Raw genomic sequence first — 27,753 nt, 5'->3', positions numbered from 1 at the left:
GAGATGTATTCTCTGCACTTTCGTAGAGCTGGAATATTTTAATTTTTAAAAAAGTTTTCCTTTTTCTATTTTTTTAAAAGAAAATGTATGTGCAACAGCAAGTAAGAGGAGATGGTTGGGGGCTGCTCTTGTTAGGGGAGGGGTGACCAGAGTAAAGGGTGGCCTGGGCCCCTCTGTGAACAACCAGAGCATCACACACCCAAGTGGCCTGCTGCGCCAGGTACCAGGCTGGATGTAACCCGCTGGGGACCCAGGGTGAGCCCGGCAGCCTCGGGAGACGGAGACGAGGGCACGGAGCGTGCAGGTGGGATGTCAAAGGTACCGGATTAGAATAAAAACAGGTACTTCCTGCTGCTGCGTTTCTCCTCCTGCATTCGGGAGGTGATCTGCCGCAGCTGACGTGTTTCTGTTTCCCTGTTCTTGGCGCCTTTCTGCTCCTTTGCTGTGGCGCCTTCATCCAAGCACTTGTCTAGTTGCTCAGTCGTGTCTGACCCTTTTGCGACCCCATGGACTGTAGCCCCCCAGGCTCCTCTGTCCGTGGGATTTCCCAGGAAAGAATACTGGAGTGGGTTGCCATTTCCTTCTCAGGGGATCTTCCCAACCCAGGGATCAAGCTCATGTCTCCTGCACTGGCAGGAGGGTTCCTACCCACTGAGCCGCCAAGGAAGCCCCCTTCAAGCACTGGGAACCGCTTCCGTGTGGTCACCCCTGTCACATCTCCTGGCGCACACACCTCCTTGCCTCTCCCTCGTTTTCCTTTCTCCCTGAGTGTGGAAATACTCATGCTCCTTGAGTGTGAAGCACTTTTCCTGTCTCCCCACTCCTGCCTGGGCTTCTTCTGGCCCATGTTAGAGACCTGCTTCCTAGATCTTCTATCTTCTTCCTCTTCAATTTGCTTCTTAATTTTATGGAGTGTCTTCCAGTACATTTCTGAGAAGGACACAAATATTTCTCAGGAGCAAAGATTTTGAATCCTTACATGAAAAAGTCCTAGTTGTATATTCACACAACTGACAATTTGTTTAGGCTTTGAATTCAACATTCAAAATCATTTCTGTGAGAATTCTGAAATCTGTGTCCTGGTGTTTTACAGATTCCCCTGCAGTTGTTGAGAAATCCACGATCAGATTTGTTCCTGCCATTCTTCTCTCCCTGGGCAAGGTCTTCTCATCTCCTGGGCAAGATACTCAAGAGCCCTTTTAATCTGACTGCCCATATCTTTGGTTCTAGCAAAGTTATTCCTAGCTAATTTACTCTCCTGCACTTAAAAAGAAATCTTACTATGCTGGATTGTGCTGTGTCAACTCAGCAAGAGCTGGGCACCAGACATCTCAGTGGGAATCCAGGTTAGAGCCAGACCAGAGTGGAACCTGCCTGCGGTTGGGATAGAAGGAAGGAGGACCATCGTCCCTGAGTCATGGTGGTTAGGCAGGAGTGACGGGGGTGATACATGAAAGGCTCCCCACCTGCACAATGTGGGTGGATATTCATGTTCTTCAGGGACAGAGCTCCTGTGCTCAGGACTCTTCTGGACCCCCTTCCATGCACCTGTTCACCTGCGTTTTTCATTGTATCCATGATCATAAACTGTAAGCGTAAATGAATGTTTCTCTGAGTTCTGTGAGTGGCTGGAGCAAATTAACTGACAGAGGAGGGGGTCGGTGGGAACCCTGATTTATAGCCAGTCAGGTGACAGCCTGGACTTGTGACTGGGCTGAAGTGAGGCAGTCTCGTGAGGCAGAGCCCTTAATCTGTGGGGTCTGACGCTGTCTCCAGGCAGATGGAGTTAGAATTGAGTGAAACTGTACGACACCGACTCAAGTGTCTGCTCAGGATGGAAGAACTGCTCAGTGTTTGAAAAAACACATAGAGGAAAAGGCAAAGAACTAGAATAACAAAACTTTGAAAAAGAAGAATGAAGTTGGAAGACCCACACTAACTGATCTCAAACTTCCTCCGTAGCTGCAGTGACCAGGACAGTGTGGCCATGGAGCGACAGACAGATCAACGCCACAGAATGGCCTGGAAACACACCCACACAAGCACAGCCAACCCGTCTCTGACAAGGTCCAAAAGCAAGTCTATGAGGAAGCTAGTATTCTCAACAAAAATGGTGTAGAAGCACTTGAACATTTGTAAGCAAGAAAGAAAGAAAGAAAGGAGAGCCTGGATCCAAAGCTCAGTTCTTTTGCAAAAAACAACTTAAAATGAATCACAGCTCTAAATGTAAAATGTAAAATTATAAAACTTCAGGAGAAAATCTTCGTGACCTATGGTTACATAAAGCATCCTGAGACATAGGTACCCAAAGCACAATCTATTTAAAAAGTAGATGAGTTGAACTTCACCAGAATTAAAAACTTGGACTCTGTGAAAGGCTCTGTTAAGTAGATGAAAGAAAAGCCATAGATGAGGAGAAAGTACTTGCAAAACTGACACCCAACAAAGGACTTTTGTCCACAAGGAAACTCAAACCCAACAGTAAGAAAACAAATAGTCCAATAAGAAAATGGGCAAAAGATCACAAGAAGCCCCCGTTAGGGAAACACAGGCAGTGCACTGATGAGACAGGCTGGAGGGCTTGCAGGAAAAATCTGACAACACCAAGTGCTGGGAGGCGGATGGCGCAGCTGCTCGGGCAGCCTCGGACGGACTTCAGTTTGAACACAGCCGCATAATCCAACCCTGGTGCTCATCTCAGGAAGTGAAACCTGTCCATGAAGGTCATGGCAGCCCTTCTAGCAACAGCCCCACAACGACCGGCACATCGCAGCAACAAGAGGAATGAACTGTTATCTCCAAGGCATCACGTGGAATGACAAAGTCACAGTTCCATTAACGTAACTGTCTCATATGACAAGATTCCAGTGAAGCAGACAGATAAGCTGTTGTCAGGGTCAGTTTCTCTGGGGTGTCAGTTTCTCTGGGGTGAAGGATAGTTCCATATCCTGACTGTGGCAGGGGTTGTGATGATGCAGAAGTGTGATGAAATTCCATACACTTCACACCCTGCAAGAATGTGTGAACTCCGAGCAGGGATGTACCAACGTGCATCTTCTGGTTTGAACACCATACTATGGGTGTAGGACATCAAGGATGGGGATCTGGGTGAAGGGCACACAGGACTCTATTTCTGCAACTTTTATGTGAGTCAATACAGTGTTTAAATTGGGCAGACTTCGTAACATGACTCTATGATCTATAGGGAAGCAGTTTTTCTAAGCAGGAATAATATTCTCAAAGAGTTTCATCAAAAATATTCAGGCATGTGTTATAAATGCACATTTCCAGAGCCACTAAATCAGAAACTATGGAAGTAGATGAGGAATCTGCATTGTTTTCAAGTTCTTGAGCTATTTTATGATCAAACAAGTTTGGGGAGCACTGGTTTAGGTAGAGACTATACTTACGGAGGCAGAGGTAAACTTTAATCATCTAGAAATTTTGCTTGTCTAGAGTCCTTGGATGCTAGATAAAGTGAGAGCTTGTACATTAGCACTGACAGGTGGGCTGTACATTTTTCTCATTCATGTTCAGGATGCTCAGATACTGCAGGGAAATGGCAGCTGGGTGACACCCTCCCTGTGGGACACACGGGGCCATGAATGAGAGGAGAGGCTGCACAGGAGGCGGGCCATTCTCTTTGGTGCCGCGCTTGTCCACATACCACTGCGTCCTGTGGGCCCAGGCCAAGGGGACCACAGGGGGCTGTGGAGGAGCCAGGGAGGGTGTCCCCCAAAGTCCACTGCAGCCCTAACCCCCCACCCCGAAACCGTATTCAGAGATGAGGCTTTTGAAGAGGTAATTAAGGTTAAATGAGGTCATAAGGGTGGGGCCCTGATCCAAGAGTCATTGGGAGTGAGTAAGCGCAGAGGAGGGCCATGAGAGGGCTCAGGGAGGAGACGACCATCAGCACACCAAGGAGAGAGGCCTTAGGAGGAACCACCTGCCGGTACCTAGATCTCGAACGTCCAGCCTCCAGACTGTGAGGAACAGATGTCTGTTGTGTGTGCCGTGGCAGTGTGAGTGGGCTAAGACACCAAGGAAGCACGGACCCCCGAGAGAGGCGCAAGGGGAGCTGGGAGCAGGTGTGGAGGATGAGGACCAGGTGGGGCTGGGATGAGGGACGCATCTCACACCCACACCTGCTGTCTTCCTTCTGCTGTGAACCTGAGCACCTACTCCAGGCAGCCAGAGCTGATCACAGCTACCCCCATGCAAGCTGCCCTGACCCCCACCCTCCCCTTGAAGCTGCCAGGACCCTCCAGGGGCAGCCTCTGAGGCAGGATGCAGTCTGGCCTTGTCTCCCCTTCCCACCCCCCCCCACCACCACACCCCAATCCAGGAGGCGCAGGTCTGTTGGGAACAGCCTCTCCCTGAAGGTGTAAAGTGGGCACTGCCTGAAACAGGTGGCACAGGCTGGCACAGGCCCCAGGCCATTGGTCCAGGCTACGTTTGGAATTAGCAGAACATTAATTTTATGGTACTCTGGTTTATTGGAACTCATTGGAAAAGACCCTGATGCTGGGCAAGATGGAAGGCAGGAGAAGGGGATGACAGAGGCTGAGATGGTTGGATGGCATCACTGACTCGATGGACATGAGTTTGAGCAAGCTCTGGGAGTTGGTGATGGACTGGCATGCTGCAGTCCAAGGGGTTGCATAGAGTCAGACATGACTGAGCAATTGAATTGAACTCTGATTTAACATTGTCCATGGTATCTAATCAGACATTCAAGTAGACACACAAATATCAAATCAAATAAGTATGACCGAGCCCCTTTGCTGTTTACCTGGAACTATCACAGTGTTGTGAATTGGCTATACTTCAATACAAAATAAAAAGTTAAAAAAAAAATAAAACCAAAGTACGTTGCTCCCCACCTCACAAATGTGACTCAGTTTAGACTATGAACAAAGACCCTAAAGAGTGCTGGTGATTCCTGCGACTGTAACAGTTGAGAAATGGCTTAAACAGAGATACCTTCTTTCACTCTGAGAAACCTTATTCTTTAATTTCCCCTAACTTGCTAAAGAGAAACGCTGCTGAGGAAGATCCTCCCTTAATTATTTCTATGACGCTTAACAGTTAAGTCTGCCCTGGGCTCAGAACTCGTCATTCTGGCTGAGAGTGTGCTGCATGTAAATTATACCCTCAGTATTCAGTCACATAGTTTCCGCGTGACTCAGGTTCTCCCAGAGAATCCAGCACACGGCAGAAGCCGACTCAGCAGTTTCTCTCACGAGGCCACCTCCCCACTGACTCGCCGACCCTTGAAGGCTCAGGGCTGAGATGAGCGTGTCCAGAGACCCCTTGCGGGTGCAGAGTTCCACATGTGAGGGCGCTAAAGCAGGGGACCCTGGGGCTGACCGCCAGCCAGCACTCTCACACGCAACGGGACATTTTAATTTCCCAGTTAGGATATGAAAGCTCTTACTAGCTCTCCGCTGAAGTGGCTGTGATTCTTGGTTCTAAAACCAGCAGTGTGTGTGCTGGGAAAGCATCTGCAAAAGGGCAGGCACGTCCCAGAACCGTGACCCGCGGGCTGGACGTGCTCCACGGACAGAAGGACCGGGGTGGCGCCAGGAGTCCCAGGCCCGGTGCTCACTCTCCATGCGCCAATGATGGTTTGCAAACTCATATCCAAATGCCAGCTGAGATGCAAGGTGATGTGAGTGTGCGCCCAGAGCCCTCGGCTTCCTGACTCTGGATGCTCAGGTCACAACCTGGAGGACAGAAGACTCTGTCCTCCTCAGAGACCTGAAGCTGCTGTGGACTCAGAGCTCCACCAGCTCACATACCCCTCAGAGGGGAAGGACAGCCTCCCAACAGCTCTGCAACAACCAGGCGCTCAGTGTGGCTGTGGGTGAACCAGGACCGCCCAGTGCAGACAGGACAGAGCTGCCCCTGTCCTGCGTGACTGTCAACATCAACCCGAGTGCTCCCACCACTACCAGAGACCCTGCCGGCTCCTGGGAGACACACGCTGGCTCTTCTCCTGCCTCACGGCTGGAGGAGCAGCAGGAAAACCACTGAGCGTCCCGGCGCCCTCGCCACCTTCCCCTGTTACTAGTGCATCTATTATCACCAGCTGTTCTGAGTGCACCACCCGTGGCCACTGGGCCGCTCCTGGAATAGTCATCTCAAAAAAGTTCATTTGGAAAAGTAAATCCAAATGCAAAAGAACTTTCTATGTGTGTGGACCAGCATGAATGGCACAGAACCTAAAAGCTGGTGAAGCAGCTTTGGTAACAGAAGCAACAGGCAAACCCAAACCTAAAGAAGAAAGGGTAAAGAACTCAGATCATCCAGAGAACTATGTGAAATAGCCCACAAGAGGGACGTGGTGGTCCCAGGCACCATTCAACTCTCAGGGTTTCTTCAGCATCACTTTGAATTCAGCAAACAGAAAGCTTGATGCCAGAATTATAAGCGGCTCTAATTTCAGAAGCCAATTATCATTATAAATCATTCCATTATACTGAGATTTCAGTTTTCAAAACCCAGAGTTTAGAAAAAAGCACTTCATTATACAGCAGGATTGCAAGGAATTGCAATGTGGGACAGACCCCAGCACCTCACTGCGAGGAGAACGTTTCCACGCCTCCCACAGCTTCTTCCTGGTTGGGCTTTGGGGGGCTGCTCCCCACTCTGACGTGGCCCAGCCCCTGAGGAACACATTTCTCCCGCCCTGGGGGATTAGGTCCTGGGAGGGGCTTGTCCAGCAAGATGGGGCCTGAAGCGTCTGCTGTTGGTGGGGCAGCCAGGGCCGGACCAGGAGGCAGACAGAACAGGCCTGGGCCCATCCCCAAGAGCCCGGGGCAACTTTAGGTCTCTGTTTTGGGGTAACTTGCTACAGAGCTTAAAGTGGGTGCAGACACATTGAGGCAGTGGCTTGTTTTCAAAGCTGGACGAAGAGAACATTTGGTTCTCATCCTCACTTAACACCTCATCATGTGGTCAGTTCGCAGGATTCCCTCGACGTCCCATGGACTTTGGGACACCCCCCAGGCTGAGACCTTGAGACCCTTCTTGACCTCTTCCTCCAGCCCCCTGCCCTGCCGTGGTTTCTAGTCTGACCTCAGCCTACACCCATTTCCAGCTCCGTGGACTTCTGTTACCTGCCCGTCAGGTCCACCTCCTGCACAGCGCATCTCAGCTCGTTCCCCAGACCCGGGCCCCCTCCAGCTGCCCTGCTCAGGGGTGGCCCTGCTCCACTAGAAACTCAGACCTTTCCTGGATACCCCCACCCCTGCAGCTGCTCAGCACTGCCCAGGCCCCCACCTCCTGCCCTCTGCCTCCATCCACCTCAGCCCGTGTGACTGGGCTGCATGGGTCCTGCTCCCCAGTCTTGAGCCAGACCCTCCACACTTGCCTCCTGGCTCCAGCTCCTTCCCAGGCCAGGCTCCTGTGAAACGCTGTTCCCCCTCCTCCAGGCAGCGCCTACCAGGATGGTGCTTGGCACCCAAGAGGCAGCAGGCACAGGTGCTGAGAGCACAGAAACTCCCTCCCACCCCCAGACGGCAGACATACCTGGGTGAGAAGCTGGTCGGGCGCCAACTGGTTGATCCACCGCGTGTAACGCTCGGTGGAGTTGGGGGGCTCCCTAGTCACTTGACAACCGATAATCTGTGAAACAATAACAAACAGGACTTAAAGCCATGCAGCCTTGGGGGCAGCCCCGTGTTTTGATAACTTTCTCCATTCAGCTTCTAAATAAACAAGAGCTGCAGCCCTAACAGCTCATTGCCCCCCCGCCGGCTTCCTCTGTCTAGGCTGCCACAGCAGCCCCCATGGTGATGCCATCAGACAGGCACTCCTGCCCCAGGAAGAATCCATGCTAGCTGCCATATAAATCCTCTCCTGTACCCTGCCAGATTACTTCTCACCCCTCCTTCTGCTCTTGGTTCTGGAACCTGGCCCTGCCTCCTCCTGGCCATGGACACCATCCCCTCTCCACAGCTTCGCAGGCTGACTCCCAGCACCCAACACCTAGGGAAGCCCCCCTGCATGCTCTCCTCAGGTATCTGCTTGCAGTGCATTTAAACACCCTTAAGAATGCTCAGAGGTAAAGGGTCCAGCCATCCCGTCAGTGAGGCAGCCTTGGAGAGAGGCTGGCCCCTCCCGCAGATATCAGGGGTCCTGATGCTCAGAGACCAGCAGCCCCAGGGCTCAGACGCAGAGAATGGGCTGGTTTCCGAGGGAGGAGCCCCTCGCAGCGCAGGAGGAGGCCTTTCTCCCCCTTTCTGGCCAGGGGAGGGCAGCTGGGGTGTCCGAGGATGGCAGAAAGCCTGCCCCTGGGTGAGGGTCCTATGAGGCTCTCACAGGCTGGCTGACCTCGGAAGATGACACTAACCTCTGATTCCAGGCTTTGTCTTCCCCACCTTCCCGACCATCGGGTAACAGTGAGGAAGGTCAAGGGTGGCTGGCTGACTTATGTCACTGCCTAAGTCTCCTTATTGAGAAATGCGCAAAAGTCACCTCGTGAGTTTCTTAAAACTTGCTCTAATATACACAACACTTACACATGGTGATTAATTTATATTAATTCAGTTATGCTACTGAAGAGTTTTCAGAAGGGTTTTGTCTGCTTTGCTTGAATTTTGTTGCTGTGGTTGTGTTGTGTGATCCTGTTATACATATACACATCTCCATTCATTTTCAGATTCTTTCCCCATACAGGTTATTATAGAGTACTGAGTAGAGTTCCCTGTGCTATATAGTAGGTCCTTGTTTGTTGTGGTTTTTTAATCTGTTCTTGACAGAGAGAGAGAAATGGTAGATTTGCATGTAGTAGTAAGAAATAACACACAGAGATCCCATGTGTATTATTACTTGGTTTCCTCTAATGGTAACATCTTGAAAAACCAACACTTGGCTTCCACTGGGCTCAGGGACACTGGGCGTGTCCACGGCCACAGGGGCCTCTCCTGGTGCCTTCATGGCTGCTTCCCGCCCCCCCAGCCACCCACACCCCCCCCACCCGCCCTGCCCCGTGCCCACACTGCTAGCTCGGGGCCACAAACCTGCTACTTCAATGCCGTAACTCTTTCAAGAACGCTGCAAAAATGCAATCACACTGTGTGTAGCCTTTAGCAATTGGGTGATTTCCTGGAGATTTGTTCCCTTTTTTTTTTTTTTTTTGGCTGAAAAATACTCCACAGCTTAACCCTCTACAGGACACCTGGGCTATTTCCAGTTTGAAGCTGTTACTATTATTCTGCTGCACTCATGCAGGGGCTTTTGTGTGAACAGAAGTCTTCGTTTCTCTGGGACGAACGCCCAGGAGTGTGACTGCGGGGCGTACGGTAGTTTCATGTTTTAGGACACTGTTTCCCTGAGCACCACTTCCATCCCCACAACAGCACGTGTGACCAGTTTCCCCGCGTCCTCGCATGTGTTTTGGTCTAGCTTTTCCAACAGGTGTGTGTGGACTCGCGCTTAGAACACGCATCCCCAATGGCTCGTGAGGCTGAACCTCCTTCCGCGGGCTTATTTCTCATCTGCCTGACCCTCCAGAGAAGTGTCTTTCATCCATTTCCTGATTAGGATAAAACACACTTGGCCATAGGTGTGTATTTTTTTTACATATTACTAAATTCTGTGGACCTTTTATGTATTTCTCCTAAAAGCACATACTAAACACAGTTACAAATCAGAACAGCTCTTGAATGAGCAGCTTGCCCAGTGTGAGGCTGCAGGACTGAACTGACCAAGGCATATATTTTTAACTGTCTATTCCATCTGTTTTCTGGTATCGTTGACACTGGCTTGCATTTGATGGCTGAACAGAAAAGGTCTTGAAGAAAAAAGGAAACGTGGATCAAAGCTGTGAGATAGAAACCCTCTGTTTCAAAAGTATTCCCAAACATGAAGATGAAGAGGCTTAACTTCTGTATAAACAGCCAGGCTCCAGCCCCACACTGCTGTGTCATGAACAGCTGCTGGGGGTTGAGGGTCAGGCTAGCACAGCCCAGCCCACGCTGAGAGACACACTTTTAGCCAGACCGCGGGCAGGCGGACATGGCCTTTCTGGGACATGAGCTGACTCACGCTATTTCCTCAGTGAACACCTGAGCCCCCTTCCCAAACCACGCCTTCCACTCTGCCTCCGAGGAAGGCTGAACCACACTGGGTGGAGTCTCACAGGGAGCAGGGCTAGGAGGACATGAAATGAAGCTGGAGCTTCAGGGGCTGGCTGTTCTTGGAGGCTTTAATCAATGTGAGTGTTGGTCTACAAAGAATGAAAGGATATTTTGTTTGCCTTGTGAAAGTTGGACACTCAGTCGTGTCCGACTCTTTGTGACCCCCATGGACTGTAGCCCGCCAGGCTCCTCTGTCGATGGGGTTTCCCAGGCAAGAATACTGGAATGGGGTTGCCACTTCCTTCTCTAGGGGATCTCCCTGACCCAGGAATTGAACCCAGGTCTCCTACATTGGCAGGCAGATTCTTTACCATCTGAGCTACCAGGGAAGTCCTTTGTTTGCGTTAACACTTTTTAAAAGAATGCTGGCCTGGGCCACAGGGCAGACAAAGGCAACCCATAAACAGAGGCGCCTGTGGCAGGGCGCCGAGCTCCTCTCCTGAGCTGCCTGCCCTGCCTTCATGCCAGGCCGCTGTGGACACCACGCCAGCACAGGGCCCGTACACAGTCAGTGCTCAGTAGGCACAGGCTGAACGAATACAAAGAGTGGGAGACTGAGAAAACACTTCAAGAAATAATGGTCAAAAATTTTTCCAAATTTGATGTAGGCTATAAAACCACAGATCCCAGAAATTCAACAAAGCCTCATTAGAGTCAACCTGTTAAAAAAAAACCAAAAACTTAAGTTTGTACATCATAACCAAAGTGCTAAAAACTAATATTAAAGAAAAAATCTTAAAAGCAGTCAAGAGAAAAACACCCATTACACAGAGAGGCATAAGGAAGATAGCAGACTTCTTGGCAGAAGCTATGGAAACCAGACAAGGGGGAGGGATCTTTTTAAAAAAATATTTTATTTGTGTTTATTTGGCTGAGCCTCGTCTTAGATGTGGCATGCATAATCTTCAATCTTCGTTGCGTCATGCAGGATCTGTTTTTAAGTTGCAACATGCGAACTCTTGGCTGTGGCATGCGGGATCTAGTTCCCTGACCAGGGCTCAAAACCAGGCCCCCTGCATTGGGAGCACAGAGTCTTAGCCACTGGACCACCAGGGAAGGGCCAGGGAGAGGCATCTTTAAAGAAAGAAAGGACTTCAACCTAGAATTCATTAGCCAGCTGCTATAGCTTTCAAAAATTAAAGCAAAAGAGACTTTTTCAGAAAAACAAAAGCCAAAATAATTCATCACAAGAAGAGTTAAATTACCAAAAAAGATGAAGGAAGCTCTTTGGGGGAAAAGAAGACGATCTGACTGATAACAAGGAATGGTAAGTGGCAGTTATGGTAAACGTGTGTAAAAGCAGAAGACATTTTGCCATGTGTAACCTCTTTATAAGATAGTTGATTTTGGTAAAAAGAAAAACAACTAGCATGGGGTTTACAGCATAAACTGTGTGACGGGATGTGATTCTGTGATCTTACGCTCCACGTGAGATTCTGCCATCTATCTGCGGTAGAGTGTGAGGGGTAAGGTAAACACTGCACGTGGCCCGAAGCCGACCACTGAAAACCAGCGAAACAGAGAGGCATAGCGGATACAGCAACAGCACAGGTAAAGTGGGATCAGGGCAAACACGGAAAAGGGGGAGCCAGAGGAGAGAGGCTCGAGGCAAAACACAAACCAGAAGATGAAGACCAATTACGTAAAGTACAGAAGGAACATAGTAATAAAAAGCAAAAGTCAGTGAAATAGAAGAAAAAGGGGGAAGGGACTGGCATGTGGCTGAGTTAGGAGGGGGGCCACTGCAAGGTGGCTTGGCTTGGCTGTTGCTGGCATCAGTACCCACATGCAAGCTCTTACTGAGGAATTGAATTTTTAAATTTATCTTTAAAAATTAATTATTTTTATTTATCTGGCTGAGCTGGGTTTTAGTTGTGGCTCATGGGATCTTTAGCTGCACGTGGGATCTAGCTCCCCAACCAGGGATCAAACCTGGGTTCCCTGCATCGGGAGCATTTCCATTGGGAGTTTTCACCACTGGACCATCAAAAAATTCCGTTTCTGGGACCATCTGAGAAGTCCCAGAAACTGAATTTTTAAAATTTCACTAACCTCAGTTCTTCATGGAAATGAGAACTGATACTACAAACCCACATAACAAACCAGACAACAAGCTTGAATAGGAAGTTGTAAAATGAGCCCAGGACCTGCACCTTGAATTCTGAGAGGAAGGCAGCCCCCCCTCCCCACCCACTGTCTTCACGGTGTGGCTGGAGGGCCCCTCCCGCAAGCCCTCTCAAAACCACGGCCTGAGGATGAAAAGTAAGGGGTGGGGGTGGGGGGAAGTGTAGAGCATAAAATTTTATTAACTACATTTATGAAATTAGTTCTAATTTATGTTCATCAATAGTTTAAAGATTACTAAAATATAAACAAAAATTAGATTTCATTAAGAACTAATTGCCTTATGGATCCAATCCTCAAAATACTTAAAGTGGGTACATTTAGGAACGGAGGCAGTGCTTTACTATTTTAAGTTAGATTAACTATTTTCCTTATTTCATACTCCCAAATGCTTCTTGTCATCAAAAATCTTTTCTGAATCATGACTTACAGATCAACGTGTAACAACCTGGGCAACAACCACCACCAGGGAACAGGGTCATTCAAACACCCCCCTAGCTCCCGAGGGGCTCACCCGTGTTTACTCATCAAGAGCGGGGTGTATCAGGTGTGACGGGGTGTGGTGCGGCCACGCTCCCCGAAACCTACACACACAGATGCGTGCTGTCCACGTGCGGCAGTTACATCAACACGGGGCAGATGCGGAAGAACACCGCTCTGTCACTGTGATGTTTAACCTGAGAAACTTCTCCGGACGGTAGGAGGTGAGGTGCCCTCATCGCCTCTGCCTCTCAAATCTCCCGGGCACTGGACCAGGTCCATCTTCAGCAGGGCTCTTGTAGCCTCCCCACAGCCCCCTAGTCACCCTCTTCCCCTCCCAACTCACCCCACCTCCCAAATACCAAGAGATGGGTGCCTGGCCTGCAACATGCCCCCTCCCCAGGCTCCATCAGGGCCAGCCATGGACACAGAGGCCCCCAAGCCCACATGCAAACCCATCCCCAGGCGCTGCAGGCCAGAGGGCTCCCCAGCCAGTCTCTAGTGCTGTGAGGCAGAGCTGGACCATGGGGTCCGGCCACCAGACTCCGTCCTGTGTGACTAAGTGAAGCCCCCATCTGCACCCACTTCTTCCAGCCTCTGCTGGGTACACAGATGGTGCCCACTGTGTGCGAGGTGCAGTGAGGACCGAGCCAGAAGTGAGGCAGCGCCTACTGGGCTTTAGGTGCTGACAGCAGACCCACCCGCCTCCCAGCCTCGTGCAGCGTGAGCTCCTTGCCAGCCCCTTCAAACAGCTGTGCCCTCTCTGCAGCGCTGGCACTGCTCCCGGGCACACACTCAGCCTGACCAAGTCAGTGCCTCTCTGTGGACAGAGGTCACAGTGGCCACACCCACAGGGCAGGATGAGGCTGCACTGCGCAGAGGGGAGATGACTGCCCTGGTGTCACCTGAAGATGGAGACTGGCCCACAGTGCCTGCCTCCCGCCTCATGTTCCCACCAGGCAGGGTGGGCAAAGGCCAGGTCACCGAGGACTCCTCCCGAGCCCCCTGGAGACTCACATACAGGGATGTAGGGAAGTCCTGCCATCGCCCTGTCCAAGAGCACAGGGAAGGACCCGCCCACGAGTGCTGGAAAAGCTCTGTGCCGCCCTGAACCTCCGCAGGGTGCTCCCTGCCTCCTCCGCACCTTCACCCTCAGTGCCTCCATGTTCCTGAGAATGCAGAGCTCCCACCTCCGCCCATCACAGGTGACCCTCAGGGAGGGGCCCGGAGCAAACACAGCGGCTTCCCTGACCCCACACAACTCCTGTCCCAGAGCCGACCCTCGCTCCACAATGCTCAGTAGGTGGGTGGGGAAACGCCTGTCATACCATCTCAGAAGTTTTGCAGAGAATATGCAGCTGCACGATTTATGGGAGCTGCCACCCTCATAATCAAGTGGCTTTCTTGTAAATGGCCTTAAAGAAGTAATGACCAAGGACAAACATATACTTAGCATTCATTTCATTCTTTCCAAACAAACTATATGATATAATCAACAAAACCACCAAATGGCAACTGCAAATCAAGATTTTTGTAGGTCATGACTTTCATAAAACCCGGCTCCACAGTAACAACCCTTCTCAGGCTGGTTTTGTCTGGTGCAGCAGGGCTGCTCTGAATCCCTGGTCTCACTGCAGACCTGTGATGTGGGAGGAAGCACAGCTGCGCCACTGCTGGGAGAAAAGCTTCTCCTTTGTTGGAAAAGTATGCAGTGCACTTAACACAAGCTTAGCGAGAAAAGCCTAACCTCGAACCTCAAACAATGTTTAAATTAAGATTAAGATAAACTGGAAGATTAAGATAAGCTTTACTGTATTGCACACAGTAAAGACTCTGCCTGCAATGTGGGAGACCTGGGTTCGATCCCTGGGTTGGGAAGATACCCTGGAGAAGAGAAAGGTATTCTGGCTTGGAGAATGCCATGGACTGTATAGTCCATGGGGTCGCAAAGAGTTGGACACAACTGAGTGACTTTCACTTCACAAGATAAACTGACACGGCCTATATTTTCTCCAAGTTCCTTATATATGCCTAGATTTCAAGGTCTTTGAACTTACATGTTGTTCGGTTGCTCATTTGTGTTCAACTCTTTGTGACCCCATGGCCTGTAGCATGCTAGGATTCCCTGTCCTTCACCATCTCCTGGACCTTGCTCAAATTCATGTCCATTGAGTCAGTGATGTCATCCAACCATCTCATCCTCTGTTGCCCCCTTCTCCTCCTGCCTTCAATCCTTCCCAGCATCAGGGTCTTTTCCAATGAGTCAGCTCTTTGCATCAGGTGGCCAAAGTATTGGAGCTTCAGCTTCAGCATCAGTCCTTCCAATGAATATTCAGTGTTGATTTCTTTTATGATGAACTGGTTTGATCTCCTTGTAGTTCAAAGGACTCTCAGGAGTCTTTTCCAACACCACAGTTTGAAAGCATCAATTCTTCGATGCTCAGCCTTCTTTATGGTCCAACTCTCACATCAATACATGACTACTGGAAAGACCATAGCTTTGACTATGCAGACCTTTGTTGGTAGTGATGTCTCTGCTTTTTAATATGCTGTCTAGGTTTGTCATAGCTTTTCTTCCAAGGAATAAGCATCTTTTAACTTCATGGTTGCAGTCACTGTAGTGATTTTGGAGCCTGGGAAAATAAAATCTGTCACTGTTTCTACTTCTCTATCTATTTGCCATAAAGTGATGGGACCAGATGCCATGATCTTAGTTTTTTGAATGTTGAGTTTTAAGCCAGCTTTTTCACTTTCTTCTTTCACCCTCATCAAGAGGCTTTTTAGTTCCTCTTTGCTTTCTGTCATTAGAGTGGTATCACTGCATATCTGAGGTTGTTGATATTTTTCCTGGCAATCTTGATTCTGGCTTGTGATTCATTCAGCCCGGCATTTCACATGATGTACTCTGCATATAAGTTAAATAAGCAGGGTGACAGGATACAGCCTTAATGTACTCTTTTCCCAATTTTGAACCAGTCCACTGTTCCATGTCTGGTTCTAACTGTTGCTTCTTGACCTGTATATAGGTTTCTCAGGAGGCAGGTAAAGTGGTCTGGTATTCTCATCTCTAAGAATTTCCCACAGTTTGTTGTGATCCACACAGTCAAAGGCTTTAGCATAGTCAATGATGCAAAAGTAGATGTTTTCTGGAATTTCCTTGCTTTTTCTATTATCCAATGGATGTTGGCAATTTGACCTTTGGTTCCTCTGTCTTTTCTAAACCCAGCTTTCACCTCTGGAAGTTCTCAGTTCACGTACTGTTGAAGACTAGCGTGAGGGATTTTGAGCTTTACCTTGCTAGCATGTGAAGTGAGCGCAAATATACAGCAGCTTGAACTTCTCTGGCATTCCCTTTCTTTGGGATTGGAATGAAAACTGACCTTTTCCAGTGAGAACCGCCAAAAGTAACTTCACATGTGAGCCAATCACAAAAAAGTGGGGGGAATAATACATCTAAAAGTATCTCACTCTCTACAATGTCAACACTGGTTACAAAATTCTTCACACAAAATTCTTTCAAGGCAAAATGTGTTCTCAGTGTTTGGAAACTGCGTGTCATTCCCAGTTATGTGAAAATCGCCTCTGATGTTTCCAGACCTGGACCAGCTCTCACCCGCTAGCTGAGGGAGAGGCCCCACCCACGAGGACGGGCCTGCGATGCCAAGGGCAATGTACTCAGGATGCAGGATGTAAGGCTAGGAGGCGACACCGCTCACATGAGGCAGCTGGACACAGGACACAGGTGACACCAGGCCCACCACGCCCACAGGAGTAAGGGTCCATGGGTCAGTGATAACCTGGGCTCATGCGCACACAGGCCCTACCAGTGACCACTTCCGGGTTCCTGAAGTTGCAACCAGAGAGCGCAGGCTCAGTGCCTGGCAGAGCCCTCACTCGGGTTCCCTGGAATGTGATTAGGGGCGCGTGTAAGAGAAGGGCCAGGTGAGTGGAAGTCGAACACCATATCACATTCTGAGGAAAAGGCAGAGATTGGGCCATCCCGGAGGCTTGAAGGATGGGGGTGCTGGTCCCCACACACCCCTGCAGAAGCATTCGTCTCGCTCACATGCTGCATCAGCAAGTCAGCACTAGGGACCCTCTCTGCTGTCTTCACATCTTTCAGTGTTCTGCACGCTGGACATTCCCACAATGGCCACCCTATTGAGGACATCTGTGGCACCTGGTGAGCAAAACTTTCGGATCCAGAGGTCTGGGCACCACGTCTCCCTCTCTGAGGTGAGGGTCCATGCAGAGAGAGGCACAGGACTGGGCAGGTCTCCCTAGTCCTCTTGGGGTCCTGTTTACCCCTGACCCTCGTTGAGAGTGGGGTCTGGAGAAGCACAGGCCTACTGTCTGGCCCTCAGGCTGCACAGCCCTGGAGGAAGTTGGTGGTGGTCAACAACATGGAGACCGGCAGCCCCAACGGGGCTGTCACAGCACAAACCCCAGAACCCTGTGACAAGAGCTGTGGGCCATTCAACGTGATGTGGCTGGGGCACATGGTCACACTGCCCACCAGCAGCTGGGCACTCTCAGACCACACTGAAGCATGAGGTTGAGTGGCTCTATAGCTATGCAGACGAGGGTGGAGGTCCCAGGTCACCCACCTGTGGCTCCGACCTCTCCCTCAGCTGTACCCACAGCATCATGGGGGTCCCCTAGGACCTACGGATAGAGCAGGTCTGCAGGCAAGCTAGTATCATACGCTGGCACAACCCAAAAAGGGACTGATACTGCAGCCCAGTCCCATTCAGACAGTTCCAAGGCCCCGGAAGCCTGGAATGTCCACCTGTGGAAAGCGGGGAGGTGGCTAGGGCAAGGACATATACAAACCCACAGGCCCTGGTCAGCATGCAGGGGAGTTTGCTGGGAAGAGCAGACCTCTGAGACACTGCAGATGGACCTGGGAGCACTGGGAGCAGCTTCTGGTAGGCAGTGCTGGCTGCTGGGCCAGAGTAGAGGATGTGGGTTCCTTTCTAAAGGCTGCTCTAGCTACCACCACCCCTGACCTCCTGGTCACGGAACAGACTCTGGGCCACGAGGAACCGGCCCAAGGATTCTAGCAGCCCTGGTGAGTTGGCGACACCAGCCCCCAGGCCACGCACTGGTTCCCTTGATGCTACCTTGGCCGAAGGGCCATTTGTCAATAAAGGAGCAGCTGGGCATTTTTGAGCCTCCCTCAAGTCCAGCCTTCTGGAAACGTTCAGCCTGAGAAGCAGTGGCGTGGACTCTCAAGACATAGCTGACAGCTGTTTTTATCTTCTTACAGGCATATTTCAAGGACATGTTTGTATTAACAATGTTTAAATGTAAGCAATATAAGTGCAATCACAATTTAGGGAATAAGAATCCTCAACATCAAACTTAAGGTTGTGAAAATCACTTATTCCATGAAAAGACAACAAAAGCTCTCAGGAGGAGTGTGCAGGTGTGTTCACAGGACAGCCAAGTCCTAGAGTCCTAGTCACATGTGTGGCGCTAGGCCGTCGGACACAGCACGAGGGGTACATTTCTTTGTTGTTGCTGTTCAGTCGCTCAGTGGTGTCTGACTCTGTGAAGCAATGGTCTGCAGCACGCCCGGCTTCCCTGTCCTTCACCATCTCCTGGACCTCACTCAAACTCATGTCCATTGAGTCGGTGATGCCATCCAACCATCTTGTCCCCTGTCATCCCCTTCTCCTCCTGCCTTCTAATCCTTCCCAGCATCAGGGTTTTTTCCAGTGAGTCACCTCTTCGCATCAGGTGGCCAAAGTATTGGAGCTTCGGCTTCAGCATCAGTCCTTCCAATGAATATTTAGGGTCGATTTCCTTTAGGATTGACTGCTTTGATCTCCTTGCAGTCCAAGGGACTCTCAAGAGTCTTCTCCAGCACTACAGTCCAAAAGCGTCAATTCTTTGGGGCTCAGCCTTCTTTATGGCCCAACTCTCACATCTATATATGACTACTGGAAAAACCATAGCTTTGACTATACAGATCTTTGTTTCTTAGAAGGAGAAAATCAGCAGATTAAATTCAGAGCTCCAAAATTAGGGGCTATTGGAAGAGAAAGAATTCATCCTGGATGAAGAAAATCCTTCAAACTCCTTGAGAAACCATCTGAAGGAAGTGTGTTTTTGAACATTTGTCTTCACTCAGTACACATTTCATGGGGTGCATGCTCTGAGCCCTGAGTGAACCGGCTCTCTCCTTCATGAAGGCCAAGAGGCAACAGTCAAACCTCAAATATAGAACCTGGAGCCCGTGAGAAATGCATAGTGTCAGGCCTCACAGACAACAGGGATCAGATTTCAGGGGCTCGTGCACTCACGACCTGGAGACACTTTGGTGTGTGGACACAGCACAGGGACAGAGGTGAGCAAAACCCAGGGCCGTTCCTCAGCAGCCAGGCACATGCACCCTAAGGCCGTCCTGGACCTTCTCCTTCCCACTTTCAAAACCAGGGATTCAAAGCTGTTTTTACTAAAACTTCAGAATAGACATCTGAGCAGTGCCCTGTGGTCAGACACCAGGTCTGGGCCACCCTGGACCCTGAGCCTCAAGGGGGCAAGTGACCCATGGGCCTGAGATGTCCTTCCAAGTTTAAGTGGGTGGGAGATGCTCCCCTACACGGGGCTCCTGTGGGAGGACGTGAGCCTCCCTGCCCTGGAGGATGGGTCCTGTGGAGCCTCACTCATGGGGGCCAATGAGGAAGCCATTCTAAAGATGAGAGTGTAGTCTGAGGTTATGTAGATAGTAAGACTTTTTTAACTGATACACCCTACAGCTCTCAATCTATTTTCATGTCCAAGGTACACAGCTTCTAAAAATGCTGATAAAACTAAACCAAACCAAAAAATAAATTTAAAAATCCTTTGGACCCATTTGAAAGTAACAAGTGCTACTCAAAACAAGAAGCACATTTTTCTTGAAAGGAAAACACCCGCGAGCGTGCGGCCACCCCGGGCACAGCCGCGAGCATGCGGCCACCCCGGGCACAGCCGCGAGCGTGTGGCCACCCCGGGCACACCCGCGAGCGTGTGGCCACAATGGGCACACCGAGCACACCCACGAGCATGCAGCCACCCCGGGCACACCCGCGAGCGTGCAGCCACCCCGGGCACACCCGCGAGCGTGTGGCCACCCCGGGCACACCCATGAGCACGTGGCCACACCGGGCACATGTCTTTCTCTGAGGGCCAGTCTGGCTACAAACTGACTCTCTCAGTCCTAAGGAAGGGCCTTAATCTAAAAAAACTGTAATGGCATTTCTACCAAAAGTTGTAGAGATGTGCACAAACATCCATACTCACACTTTTCGGGTGTCGCAAAGCGGCTTCGTGTTGCAGCCTCACTCTCTGAGGCATCATCACGTCGTCCTGCAGGAGAGAGCACACTTGAAGCTCCAGGAAGCAACTCTGACAAACAAGCAAGCAGACAGACAGCCTGACGGCAAAGCAGCAAAAACCACTACAGTACTGTAAAGTAATTAGCCTCCAATTAAAATAAATAAAAAAGAAAAAAAAAGAATTGTGCACGTGGGGAAGGCAGTTTAAAAGGTGGGGGGATGTATGTATACCTATGGCTGATTCATGTTGATGTATGGCAGAAACCCACATGATACTGTAAAGCAATTATCCTTCAATTAAAAATAGATAAATTAAAAAAAAAAGAAACTTCAGGAAGCAACTCTGACAAACAAGCAAGAAGACAGACAGCTTGATGGCAAAGCAGGCAGGAGACCAGAACAGGCGGTGCAGCCACTGCCCAGTGGCCCATGACCCCATCAGTCATCCGGGAAACTCAACTGCCCAGGATGCAGTGGAGCATGAGTGAGAAGCTGGACAATTCCAGTAAGAACCACACAGCTGGGAGGAATGGTCTGAGGAAGACAGTGGGGCGTGTCCAGCAAGATGGAGACTCTGATCCCCAAGAGCCAGTAACTTAATTTACCCCATGGGCAGAAAAAGGCTTACACATACGCACCAAAGAGATGTAGAGAAATGTTCACCACAGTGTTGTTCAAAATGGGGAACAGTTTGATGTTCACAGAGATCAGCAAAGGTAAGCAAATTGTGTGCATCTCTACAGTCAAATACCATTGCGGTCTGAGAGTGAATGACAGCTACACACACGTAAGTGAATTTCACAGATACAATGCTGAGGGAAAGAGGCAAGACAACAGAATATATATAGTATTACTCCATTTATTTAAAATTCAAAATCAAGCAAAATTAACCTGATTATTTAAGATACACACATACATATAATATGAACTACCATAAAGAAAGCAAGAAAATTAGAATCTCAAAGTCAGAATAGTGGTGATTTTGTAGGGAGGGGATCAGGGTATACCTCTTAAGTATTAGCAATGCAGTTACTTACTGGGAGGTAAATACATGTGTATTTACTTACTAATTAATCTTTAAAGTGTACATGTATGTTCTGTGTATTTTTCTATAGGTATGTTTCATCTCACAATTTTAAAACTGCCTTAAATTGATAAAAATTCAAATATGGTATCAATATGCCTAATAGAAGAGCTAAAAATAATGTCATTGGGAAGATATTTATCTTTAAACTGAGCAATGAGATAAACTAAAGACCTGCATTGTGTCTCTCATTTCTTCAACATGGCCACATGGGCTAACGTGCTAATCAAATGAACTGCAGATGAAGTAAGCTGAGAGGAAGCTTGTGGCTAATGTGGGGAGGAGGGGGAAGGAGGTGATGAAAGAGGAGGAGGGAGGGGGGAGGAGGAGGGAGAGGACGGGGAGAAGAAGGGGATCGGCAGGGCAGGGGCCCCTCCAGGCGCAGCGGCGCCCTCAGCAGGCAGGAACAGAAACGCAGGGAGGAAGCGGTCAGAACAGGAGTGGAGGAGCTGTCTATTCCAGGCCCAAGTCCTTCCCTGGCTCCCATCAGGACCACGCCTGTGGGCATGTGCGTGGTCAACCGCAGCTGGGAATCTTAAAAAGGAAGATCAGGGGGGCTTCCCTGGCTGCTCAGACAGTAAAAAGGAAAACAGGGAAAACTGAAGTGGTGGTTGGGGTAGCGGGTAGGGGGTGGGGTGTGCGATGTGAGGAGAATAAAAAGAAGTTACGCTCGAGCTCAGCCTATTTCTCCCCCACAAAGGGCACAGCAAGGCAGCAGGGCAGAGACAGAAGAGGGAAATTTCCCTGAAAGGGAAGGTCTATTGACCAAATTCCTGAAAAGTGACCCCGTGTCTGGTGGCCTCATGCTGAATCCTAGAAATTCTGAGGGTTTCCTAAACCAGCCCCGACTCCTGGTTACAAGTGGGAAGGGGCACACAGGTCAGCACAGGACTAGGTGAGGAGTGTTTCAAAGTGAAAGTGGGGAGGGCTGAGGAAGCCACAGTCAGGGTCAGGGTCAGGGCCGGCCTCTGCCCACAGCATGACCTCCCCTGGGACCTTGTGCAGTAGCACCACCACACACGCAAGCCCCACTTCCTCCAAACTCAGGTGAGAACCCCGGGAACCCACCACAAGCCTCTGGCCTCTGGTTCCCATACATACTCAATGACACCAAGACATCCACGGCAATGGTATCGTGTGTGAACCAGCTCAGCTGTTGTATTTGGCTGGACCTCAAAAATATTTGCCGAGTAAATGAAGTGTCTGTTCAGGGCGGAATTGTATTTTCAATTCACCTCACCATTTACACAACACTCTTTTATTGTGTGTGTGCTATTTATCACCGTCTTCTACAGTTGGAGGCAGAGCAGCTAGTATTATCCCCATTTTTTGCCAAGGAAACCAAGGTTTGGAATCTCTACAGAACCCATTCAAGATCTCATAGCAATTACACGTCAGGATTAAAATTTGAATGCAGGTCCAGTTTTACAGCTAAAGGATTTATACAAAAATCAAAATTGCCCCAAAAGTCTTAGCTCTCAAGAACATTCTAATACAGTCTTCCATCACCTCTGCTGCTAGGTGTCTGAATAAAGTGAACATCTGCAAGTACAAGGAGAATACAGGAGACATTTAACACACCCCTGACCCCAAGCTGAGAAGGTCAAGGATGAACACAATGAGTAAACATTCAAGTCAAAAAGCGATAGCGTAACAGGGTAACAGACCGTCTCAGCTGCACAGTGACTGCAGATTATAGATAAGCAACTTGCTCTACCAAGACCATTTTGAAAGAGGAAAAACTTGCTGAAAGATGGGAGCATGAAAAGATCTTTATTATCCATGAAAAGTGATGTGATATTTTAATAACAAGCCCAGATGTGTTTCTGCTGTGATCCCACTGCCTTTCATTGATGTCCATCCCAGGGAGGGGCCCGCTCTGGTTGAGATCACTGTGCTCACAGCTGGTACCCAATACCAGGAGCTGGTTTTAATAAAAGTCAGCCGGTATCTGCAATGCAAACAGGAGGGGGCCTACAGGACGGATATAAAAGGTCATCAAGCATGAACTAGTAAAACCCAGAGTCTGCGTATCCTGATCCCAAGGTGTATCTGGAGACAGATTTTCCCTACCACAGGAGGGAGGGTTCAAAACCTCCAGATTTATTTGCTGAAAGTGTGCAACATTCCACGATGATTACCAGGTAAGAAATGTTCTTGGCAGCCAAGGGGAAAGAATTTTAATGTATTATAAAAATAACACTAATTCAAGATGAAACACTGTTCCCTTTCTGACCATAAGAATGTTGGGTAGAGAAAAACTAATCTGGTCAAAGAATTTGAGTTAAAAGAAACCTGCATCTTTGAGTTCAGTAGCTTCTGAATAGAGGGTTGTCTGAGGGAGCAAGGCTGTGGACCCCCAGGGATGATCAACTCCCAGGATGGGTGAGGGGCAGGAGGAACCACTTGCAGATGAAGGAAATAACAGCCAAGAAGATCTGTGAAGATAGCAAGGTCGATGTTGTGGTTTCTGTTAAGTCTCCTTATGCTTGACTTTTGGACAAGATTTGAAGACACAGGTAGCAATTCCCTGGTCACACCTCAACCTCAGGACGCACACTTCACACAGAGGACCCTGAAGGACAGGGAAGAGAGCAGAGGAAGCCCCACCTGCACGCCAAGAGCCGATTTCCAAAGCACAGCATCAGGGACTCAGGCACGTGACCTACCTCCATTTTCCCGAAGCCTGAGACACTGAGGGGAAGCGAGTCTGCTTGAGAGAAGCTGTCTCTGTGATTTGCTACTTAGCCTGGGTAACTAAGTCATGGCAGGGCAGGACCCCCAGGCAGGTCAAAATGCCTCCACATCCACCTGCAGAAATGACAGGCTAATGGCACACAAACAATTCCCAAAGATACTGAAAGAGTCTTGAACAGACAGGTACAAGGTAGTGGGGACTACTGAGCCCAAATCCCTGAGAATCATCAGCTGAGAGAGGAAGCAAGCCACCTCTGCCCGCAAGTCCTCGCTGATCTACAAGAAACAGCTAAACTCTGAGCCATGGTTCTGGTAACCCTTCGAGGCTGCAGGAGTGGAGATGAGAGCCAGGGGTCTGCTCAAGACTGGGAGTGGGGGTGGGGCCTGCTAGTCAAACCACGACAGTCCTGAGCTCGGGCCAAGGCAGGTTACCTCCTCAAAAGGTGAATGGGCTATGTAGCCTAAAACAGCCCAGAAGCCTCAAAACAGGATAACAAGGGTCCCAGGATGGTGGTTCTCCCAAGAACCTGGAAGAAGCAGAGGAAAATCTCTGAGGGAAAAAACTTTCATCCATGGCCTCAAATTAACTCCACAGAGAAGTATTCAAATACAATGACCAATACGCAAAGACAACTGGACATGTAAGTAAAAACACACAAAAGAACAGATAATAAAAGACTTCCCAAGGCAACCATTAAGAAAATAATTTAAAAAGAGTTAAAAATAATAATTTATTATAAATAGTACACTAGAAAATATCTATTTCATTTTTTTAAAAGGGAAGCAGTAAATAAAGAACAGAGGAACAAAAATAATATGAGTCACAGAAAATAGAAAAGAAAATAAATAGCAAAATGGCAGACATAAATCCAATTGTAAAAAACTTAAATATGTGAATAAATTCAAAACTCTAATCAAAGGTAAAAGCTGTCAAACTGCAATAAAACACACACACATACACACACAAGTTCTACCCATAAGCTATCTACAAGAGACAAAAATTCAGGTTCAAAGACACAAATAGATTCAAGTAAAAGAATGGGAAAAGATACACCAAGCAAACTATAACCATAAGAGAGATGTAGTTTTACTAACATGAATCAGAACAGACTTTAAAACAAAGAACAGAAGGTGTGGCCATTTCGCATCAGGGCATCTGATATGAAAGGCTGGGTGCAAGGCCTCTGCTGGAGGCACTAAAAAAAAAAAAAACAAAAACAAAGAACATTAAAAGAAACTGAGAGACATTAAACACTGACAGAATGGTCAATCCATCAGAAAGATATAACAATGATAAATATGCATGTATCTGACAACAGTGGTACAAAAAGAAACAAAAATGAATGGTACTGAAGAGAAAAACAGACAATTCAACAACAAGAGTTGGAGACTTCAAGAACCCACCATCAAGAATGGACAGAACAGACTCAAATGACTTCCACCATATGCAAAATAGATAGCCAATGGGAATTTGCTGTATGGCTCAGGAAACTCAAACAGGGGCTCTGCGTCAACCTAGAGGGGTGGGATGGGGAGGGAGATGGGAGGGAGGTTCGAAAGGGAGGGGCTATATGTATACCTATGTCTGATTCATGCTGACGTTTGACAGAAAACAAAATTCCATAAAGCAATTATCCTTCAATAAAAAAATAAATATATTAAAAAAAGAATGGACAGAATAACTTTGACAAAATAATGCAGCTACAGATGATATGAGCACCACCAACCAACAACATCAACCAGCTGACTTCTCTCTATGGACACCCACCCAATAACATCAACTTGCTGACATCTACCTATTGAACTCCTACCCTATAACAACAGACTGTATACTACACCACAAAAAAGGGATTGTAAAATTTTAAAGATCAGATCCCCTGGAGAAGGGATAGGATACCCACTCCAGTATTCTTGGGCTTCCCTGGTGGCTCAGTTGGTAAAGAACCCGCCTGCAATAAGGGAGACCTGGGTTTGACCCCTGGGTTGGGAAGATCCCCTGGAGGAGGGCATGGCAACCCACTCCAGTATTCTTGCCTGGAGAATCCCATGGACAGAGGAGCCTGGTGGGCTGCAGTCCACAGGGTTGCAAAGAGTCAGAAATGACTGAGCGACTAGCCACAGCACACAAAAGCATATAAAGGGTGTTCTCTGATCACACAAAATTGTTAGAATTCAAAAATAGGATTTGGGGAAATCTACCACCAATATATGGATATATACAATGTACTTCTAAATAGGCAATGGGAAAAAAAATTAAAAAATAAATAGGCAATGGGTTAAAGAAGAAATCACAAAGGAAATTAGAAAATACTCCGAGGTACTTGAATGAAAATGAAAACAGGACACAATACAAAACAGCTATAGCAATTCTTGGAGAAAATTTTATAGCTGTTAATGTCTAAAGTAACAAAGAAAGATCTTAGGAACCAACCATACACACACACAAAGCAAACTCAACCAAAAGTAAGCAGAAGGAAGACAAAGATTATAGCAGGAAATAAAAAAAGAAAAACAGAAAATCAATTAAAACAACGGTTGGTCTTTTGAAAACATCAACAAATGTATCAAACCTTTAGCTAGACCGGAGATGAACAAGCTTTTTCTGTAAAGGGTCAGATAGTCAATATTTTAGCTTTTCTGCCACACATGGGTTCTGTCAATATTCTTTTGTGTTGTTGTCTTGTTTTTACAACACTTAAAAAATATAAAGACCATTTTTAGCTCAGAGGCTATACAAAAACAGGCTGCCAGTGGGTTTGGCCTGTGAGCTGCTGTCTGTAGACTCCTGAGCTAGACAGACCAAGAAAAACAGAAGACACAAATAACCGATTCAGGAGTGAAAAAGTAAGACAGCAGCTCTGACTTCACCAAAGTTAAAAGGACCATGAGAGAATACTATAAGTAACTACATGCCGACAATTTAGACAGTTTAAATGAAATGAACAAATTTCTAGAAAGATATGAATTGCTAAAACTGACTGAAGAAATACAGAATCTGAATAGGTCTATAAGAAGTAAAAAAAAAAAAAAGAACTAGTAATTTGAAATCTCCACACATAAAAGTCCAAACTCAGATGGTGAATTCTATAAACATTCAAAGAATAAAGAACATCCCACCTTTACAAAGTCTCCCAAAAAAATGAAGAGGAAACATCACTTCCCAGCTCATTCTTTTAGGCTCATATTACTTGATACTGAAGAAAATAATATCACAAGAAAAGTACAGAACAATATCCCACATGGATACAGATTAAAAAGTCCTTGACAAAATATCAGCAACGGGATTTATCCCAGAAATGCAAGGTTGCTTTACTATCTGAGAGCCAATTAATGTCACAGATCACATTGAAAGAAAAAAAAGAAGAATCACTACATGATGGTCTCAGTAAGTGCATAGAGGCATTTCATAAAATCTAATGGTTATTCATGGACTTCCCTGATAGCTCAGTTGGTAAAGAATCTGCAATTCAGAAGACATCGGTTCGATTCCCGGGTCAGGAAGATCCGCTGGAGGAAGGATAGGCTACCCACTCCAGTATTCTTGGATTTCCCTGGTGGCTTAGCTGGTAAAGAATCTGCCTGCAACGCGGGAGACCTGGGTTTGATCCCTGGGTTGGGAAGATCCCTTGGAGAAGGGAGCTACCCACTGCAGTATTCTGACCTGGATTCCAGAAATCCATGGGGTCCCAGAGAGTCGGACATTTCTTAGTGACTTCCACTTTCACTTTTCATTCATGATAAAAATTCTTGACAAAGTAGGAGGAAAGGAACTTTCTCAACCCAATAAAACTCACCTACAAAACCCCTGCAGCCACATTTTAATGTTGAGTGATGGAATGCTTTCCCCGAGGCTGGAAACAGGGAAGATGTCTGCTCCTGTGACTTCTGTCTGGTCAGT

General features: G+C 48.1%; 1 protein-coding gene across 6 annotated transcripts in view; it reads right to left on the bottom strand.

Moving 5' to 3' along the window:
- The window catches only part of B3GNTL1 (UDP-GlcNAc:betaGal beta-1,3-N-acetylglucosaminyltransferase like 1), a 131,620-nt gene that overhangs the window by 67,899 nt on the left and 35,968 nt on the right, over nt 1-27,753 (bottom strand). For 5 of the 6 annotated variants that reach the window (XR_011562120.1, XM_070773835.1, XM_070773836.1 and 2 more), the window contains exons 5-6: nt 20,040-20,105; nt 7,534-7,629 (exon numbers count right to left, since the gene is read on the bottom strand). Coding sequence is in view for 5 of the 6 variants with exons in the window: in XM_070773835.1 (XP_070629936.1) it covers nt 7,534-7,629; nt 20,040-20,105 (162 nt within the window). In the remaining variant the exon portion in view is untranslated. Of the gene's footprint in view, nt 1-7,533; nt 7,630-20,039; nt 20,106-27,649; nt 27,741-27,753 lie in introns of all 6 variants that reach the window. The other variant, XM_070773838.1, reaches the window with a different exon arrangement.

The sequence above is a fragment of the Bos indicus genome, chromosome 19 (genome assembly GCF_029378745.1).
Source record: "Bos indicus isolate NIAB-ARS_2022 breed Sahiwal x Tharparkar chromosome 19, NIAB-ARS_B.indTharparkar_mat_pri_1.0, whole genome shotgun sequence".
Lineage (NCBI taxonomy): Eukaryota > Metazoa > Chordata > Mammalia > Artiodactyla > Bovidae > Bos > Bos indicus.
This window is presented reverse-complemented; position numbering and strand designations above follow the sequence as displayed.